Source organism: Alligator sinensis, unplaced genomic scaffold, assembly GCF_000455745.1.
Source record: "Alligator sinensis unplaced genomic scaffold, ASM45574v1 scaffold1338_1, whole genome shotgun sequence".
Taxonomy (NCBI): domain Eukaryota; kingdom Metazoa; phylum Chordata; order Crocodylia; family Alligatoridae; genus Alligator; species Alligator sinensis.
Window position 1 is genome coordinate 202,318 of NW_005842713.1, and position 6,898 is coordinate 209,215.

Consider the following 6,898-nt stretch of genomic DNA (forward strand, 5'->3'; position numbering starts at 1 on the left):
GAGCATCATGCCAGCCACTAGGTCTGGTGCTCATCCCATCCTGGGGGAGCAACTGCCTTGTTTTTTTAAGGGCCACACGTTCCTATCAGTATGTTTGCCCAATGTGGGCCATGTGTTTTATACTCATGGTCAATGCTGGCTGCATTTAACCAGCTCTGTAGTTGGTTTCCATTATTGAGCACATGCTACTTTTGGCAGCAGCTTAATGATAGATAATATCATTTAATGTGGCTTTCTTGTATACAGTTATAAGAAAAGGGTTTTTTTTCGCCATACTGATTGGGGAACAAAACCTCATTTTGTATTTGAATAAATACGGTAGATGATACCAATCTCTTTAGGAAATGCAAGGTTCACATTTAAGGAACCTCTGGATAATACAAGCAATAGATTGCAAAAAAAGAAAAATGTTACTGCTTTAACATTTGAAAAAATGTTAATTAAAACATTTAATTTGAAAAAAATACAGGGGTTTTAACATTTTAATTAAAATATGATATTTTAAATCAATTTTCATTATATGAAGGTATATTTCCTTAGCATCTTTTAGAGAAATGACTGAAAACATGGGATGATTGACGTCAACAGGATTTTTGCCTTTTACTTAAGTTGGGGCAGTAGTTCTCCCAAAATTACTTTAAACAATGCCTAATGGTTACTTCCTATTAATTTTATATTGTATTTTAATTTTAGGAGTTGGAGTCATTTGGAAAACTCATGAATATTAATTCTGCATATAAAGCCATGCCTGTAATACTAAAGCCATAATAATATACAAAATACATAATAAAGGAAAATGACTTTTTCTAACATCACAAAGGATATTATTGATTGCTCTGAATTTGGAAATGGATCTTGTCCTGAAGACTTCAGGTCAGCAGGTGTTCGAGGAGCAATGTATTTATTCATGCTCATGGCTATCATCATCACTGTCACTGGGAATCTGGCTATAATAATTTCAATCTCATATTTTAAGCAGCTGCACTCTCCAACCAATTTCATGATTCTGTCAATGGCAGTCACAGACTTTCTTCTGGGATTTGCCATTATGCCTTACAGCATGATCAGGTCCGTGGAGAACTGCTGGTATTTTGGCATCACCTTCTGCAAAGTCCACTACAGCTTTGACCTCATGCTCTGTTTAGTTTCCATCTTCCATCTCTGTTGCATTGCCATTGATCGCTTTTATGCTATCTGTCACCCTTTGCATTATTCAAGCAAAATGACTTTTTCGGTGATAAGAGGGTTTCTAGCAGTTTGTTGGTCAGTGCCAGCTGCTTTTGCTTTTGGGGTGGTTTTCTCAAAAGCATATGCTTCTGGAATAGAGGGCTATGAGATACTAGTAGAATGTTCTAGTTCCTGCCCAGTTATGTTCAACAAATTATGGGGAACAATTTTATTTACTTTTGGTTTGTTTGTTCCTGGCTGTGTTATGACAGGAATATATGTCAAAATTTTTGCAGTGTCCAAAAAACATGCCCATTTTATGAACAATGTGCCTGAAAAAGAAAATGATAAAAAGCAAAATCAACTTTCCAAGAATAAAGACAGAAAAGCAGCTAAGACTTTGAGTATAGTTATGGGGGTTTTCCTGATATGCTGGTTTCCTTGTTTCGTTACCATTTTAGTTGACCCATTTTTAAAATTTTCTACTCCTGCTGTATTGTTTGATGCCCTAACATGGTTTGGCTATTTTAATTCCACCTGTAATCCATTAATATATGGTTTTTTCTACCCATGGTTTCGTAAAGCACTAAGGCATATTCTGTTGGGTAAAATATTCCAGCCACATTTCTATACCACTAATCTGTTTCTTCAAAACCAATAGCACATCTGATTATAAGACGCTAATCCAATGGTGGTTTTCAGTTAGAAAAATAGGACGGAAATTATATACATGTTTTTGGCTTGTGTATTCAAATGTAAAATGAAAGCTGCTTTATTCATCCATTCATACTTAAACTTAAACATTCATTTAATACTTCTTTCCTGATTAACTTGCAAAAAGGCCAAAGTAAAGACAGTGAACAGGTTGTTTTGCTCTAAATTATATGTAGAAAATGTCAGTATATGTTTTCTTAATTCAATAAAAATATTTATTTGCAAAAAATTATCAAGCTGTATGGACAATGGTAACAAGAAGTTGATGAAGTATGGCAGCACCTATAACAGAAAAATGGATTAAGAAAAGTTGATACAACATCAATCATACATGTTAAACACCATACAAAAGAGATTTATTGTTGGGAACTTGGCAACACAGAGCTTATAAAGATTTATAAACCCAGGCTCCATTGAAGTAATTCCTGAAGGATATCTTCTAAAATTGCCTCCAGAATGAGCAACTGAGTAGATTTGACAAAACACAAAGAAAAATTTGAACATTACAAGCTGTATTTTCTTTTCATTATTTTAATTCTAGTATAGTTGGACTCCCCCAACAATGTTGTTTCTTCTCCCAGCTGGCTGTAAACCCCCTCCCCCTCACTCCTGCCCAGCTGCAACCACCCCCTCCACCCCCCATTTCCATTTGCCGCTCCACCCACCCCACCAGTCTGAGTTCACCAGCCACACCTGGGTGCAGTGCACATGGCAGGAGCATGCACTGCCAAAAAAGGGAGCCTAGCTGGCCATAGCCATGCTCTGGCTGCTGGCCAGGCTCCGGGTAGCTGGCTCGGTGTCACTGCTGCCCTGGGAGGCCTCCTGGACCCCAAGTAAGACTGCTGGGGCCAGCCCAGGTGCTGGCCCCCAGTTTCCCCTACCACAGCCAAGGCACCTGCTAGAGCGTGTGCGCAGAGGCATGCCAGGGGACAAACAGCAACAGCACAAATAGCAGGTTTGCCAAAGGACAAATAGTAGTGGAACAAATGTTCCCATGTGGGGCATGCACTCTTACACATGCACACCCCGGGAACACGTCCAAGGAGTCCATACTGGGACTAGTCCCTCAATTTACTTCCAGGGCTTGTTGTCCCTCAGTTAATCCACTCAGTTCTCCCACATAGCTGGGCTTCCCACAAGAACTTGTAAACAGAAACACATCTCTCTCTCTTCCCTGAATACCTCCAATGGCTTCCTTTCTCCCCTGATAATCGCCCCATACCTCACAACATCTTTGCCCGGAGTTAGCAATAAATATAATCCAATTGATCTCTCTCCTTGTTCTCTCTCCTCTTATCTCCTTCACTCTTCAAGCACTCCCCAGGCTCTGCACAGTCGCCAGGCCTGCAGGTCTTCAGGGAGTTCCTTCCAGGAACACAGCCTGGGCCAAGCTGCCTTGTTCTGCTCTGGAGCTCATCTTATACCTCCCTTGGCTCTGCCCCTTCTGGCCACAGCACTCTTGGCTTAAAAGGGGCCTCTCCCTTTTCCCAGGGATTAATATGGCAAGGAGTCCCAATTATGTAATCAGGATTCCTGTAGCTTGATGCTTATGCCCCTGAAGTTTACAACCTTGTGGTGTGTGGTTTATGGCCAGTGGCGTTGCAGCTTACAGATTTTAAACCTACATCTTATGGCTCTGTATCTTGAACTCAACTTCTTCTCAACAGGGGTTAGGGGCCCCTGTTTCTGAGACATGACAGCAGTTTTCCAATATTTGAAATGCCACCAGAAATAAGGCCGTGAACAATGGTTCTCTCTCGCTCCAGAGGTTAAGATGGGAAGAAATGGGTTTAATTTGCAACAAAGTAGATTTAGTTTAGATCTTAAGATAAACTTCCTTACTGTTAGACTGCCAGGGAATTTGTGGAATCCCCTTTACCGGAAGTTTTCAAAAGGAGACTGGATAAGCATTGGCTAGAGATGATTTGGGAATAGCATTCCTGTATTCATACAGTGGATGGGCCACACAACCCTGTGATTATAATCTTTAAATTCCCCACTGAGGTCACTATCCTGGGAAAGGGAAGCCTCAGGTTCCAGTCTCTGCTCCCAGGGCTGTTTCTGTATTTTATCACAAGTCTGTTTAATGTGAAAAAGATAAACAGTCCTGGAAGCAGGGACTGGAACCCAAGTATTTCTACTTCACCAGAGAGTGCCATAACCGCTGAGGTGGGATCTTATTTACTTTACACATCTAAGAGGCAGTTTTCTAGTTGCCTACCAAGCCATTTCTGGCCTTCACTGTATGCTTTCATTGTGCAAGCCCATGCAAGTATGTAGACCCAGTATGATACACCTTCTTCAAAAAAACTGGCAGGTGGTTTCCATGTTTTAACCCCAGTAGCTTAGTGGTTAGACTAGATCACTTAGTCTGCTGGAGACCTGGGTCCTTATCCCCCTTTCCCAGAGAGGGTTTGAATTTTTGTCTTTTGACTTGTCCTAGTCGAGAGATCTAACCACTGTCCTAGTGGTCAGAATGATTTTTTACCCACTCATATCTCCAGCACTCCTTTTGAGGTTGAATGACTGCCCCTTGCATTTGATAGACAATGGATGGAGGGAGATACAACAGGGAAGGTCCCATCAGGAGTAAGGCTAGAGCCCAGGTCCTGCTCCTTTGCAGGATAGTACTTATCACATCAATCATATATCCTCCAGCTTGTTCTCTTCCTCTTGGCTGTCTCCTTCTCTTGGCTGTCCAGGGGGCCAACTTCAAAAGGAGTGCTGAAGAGTGGCCTGCATAGTGTCTTATCAGTGGTGTATGGATTTGAGAACTGTATCAGAAAGTTGCAGGTTCATACCCACTTTATGTGAGAGGGCCCTAAAACATGTGACTCTGGCTTCATGGTTGAAAGGCCTAACCACTTGTCTACTGGGGAGGCCCTTGTTCTCTTTCAACCATAGCTGCCTCATTTTTTGCCAGTGGACACCAGTAAGCATCTGCAATGGATGCATGTATAGAGCCACAGAAAAGTTTGGGCAGTGTGCACCCTACTTATATGACCAGTCTATACATGCACACTGTTAGGGAAATAAAATGGCTCTCTGTGTGTAAGTGGCATTCTTGCCACTTTTGTGGCTAAAAAGTTACCATTTAGATGCATAAAAGGAAATAGAATTCCACCCTATGCTAGACAGACAAACTCCTGTTGGTGTTCTCTGTGTCTCTGGAACAGAAAGTTCCAGTTTCAAACATCACCCAGCAGGTTGGGTAGTGTCCTACCACCTCCAACCTCCATATAGAATTGCCCATAATCTAGTGCTTAGGATGCTCCCCTGGAAGGTGAAAGTTGTTGGCTTCAGTCCTCTCAGACTAAGAATGTTGCTGAACTCAAGTCTCCCATTTCTTGGGTACCTTCATCACCATCACTAAAAGGTATCACCAAAAAAATCTCCTTTCTTCTGGTATGAGGGCTGCTGATTTACATTATTTGTTGCTGTATGAAGCTCCCTTGGGACTCTCATTATCGAGAGCATTGCATTCACTTTTTTACTTTTAAAAGAAAAAGTTTATGTTCTACTTAGTACCTAGCATTGGCCAGTTATGTCACTGCATGTAATGGAGTATAATTTGTTTTCAAAGCAGTTTGTTATTATTAAAGCTTTTTCTGACATGGATAAATAGGACTGTGCTATGCTATTATTGGGGATAGGGACATGATGAGTGATCCACATAAACACAGAAAAAGTCAGAGTTTGAATTAGAACTCCGGGGATGCTGGCTACCGCTCTGTTGCACTGCTACCTTCTAAATAACACAATGCTCCTTGAAATAAGGGTGATGGTAAAGTTACCAACTCAAATAGCTGCAGTGGAAGTGGTTCTGGATGTATTCTGTGGGGTGTCGAGAAGCAAAAGTAATTACCTACTAGCTATGGAGAAGGAAGAAAAGGAAAAGATAACAGATACTTCACTCTATTCAACATGAAAATAGAACCTCACTGTTTACTTGGCAATCCCAGTTACCCAAAATGTAGTAGCTGTGTGTGTCTAGTACTTCAGTTCAAGCCTTATTTACCCAATAAAGACTAGCAGTTCTTAGATTTTTTCCCACTTGGCTCCAGATCTCTTGAGGTCTTCTGCAAATTCTTAAAATATGCAGCATATGGTATTCTGCAGGTATTCTAGACAGTTGTACTGTGGAAATCTATCCTTAAAATTCAACTCTATTTGTGCCCTTTGCCTAAGTGGATGAAAAAAAGAAGGGATTTTTTTTTTTAGAGCCACCCCATAGTCTATCAAAAGCACAACTGAACATGGGCAGGTAAAAGAAGACAATCAGGAGGGGAAGGAGGGGGAAAATACATAGTTAAAAAGATTAAAATATGAATCATCTTTGGAGATCATAGTGCATCCAAATTATACAATATATCTTACCAGTCCAAGGTTGTACATTGAGGTCATTCACATTGATTTGTAAAGCCTAATAAAACTATGCCATTTACTGTTTCTTCTGGTTGCCTCTTCTCTGAACTTCTTAAGCTAGAAATAAGTATACTGTCCTGATTCAGTTGGGTTTATTTGTAAAAAGTTGTTTTTTAAAAACTAGTAAAATTTTTTTGCCTCAGGAAAATTCACACACACAGCTCCTAAATTCATCACTGAAAGTAGTGTATGAAAATAAGAAAAGAGAAATACTGGCTGCATCTACACGAGATGCTGACACTGCTTTACTACACAGTCATTTAGTAGTTGTTTATAGATAAATGCACTTTACTGTGCATAGCGCTGATGAATGGCTTTTTTGTGTTGCTGACTGTGCAGTAGCTTAAGACTAATGCAAAGTAATGTCATGCCATGATTTCTGTCGTGCAACACTACTAAGCAGTAGTCTCAGGCTACTGCGTAGTCAGTGTCTCATGTAGATGTGGTCACTGACGTTAATAAGGCTCTTCCTGTGACTAAAGATATATGAAGGCTTAAGTGTTTATCATATGGCAAGTCAATATGTGCAAATGCTGTGGGGTGGCTTTACTCTAAAGTAAACCAACCCTGGGCAAGCATCTACACGTGTAGG

At 40.6% G+C, this 6,898-nt stretch overlaps 1 protein-coding gene across 1 annotated transcript; it reads left to right on the top strand.

Moving 5' to 3' along the window:
* The first annotated feature begins 835 nt into the window (after window positions 1-835).
* LOC102386622 (trace amine-associated receptor 2) lies at window positions 836-1,828 on the top strand. Its single transcript, XM_006034237.1, has one exon. The coding sequence runs from the start codon at window positions 896-898 to the stop codon at window positions 1,826-1,828; it is 933 nt and encodes a 310-aa protein (XP_006034299.1). The 5' UTR covers window positions 836-895.
* The last annotated feature ends 5,070 nt before the right edge of the window (window positions 1,829-6,898 follow it).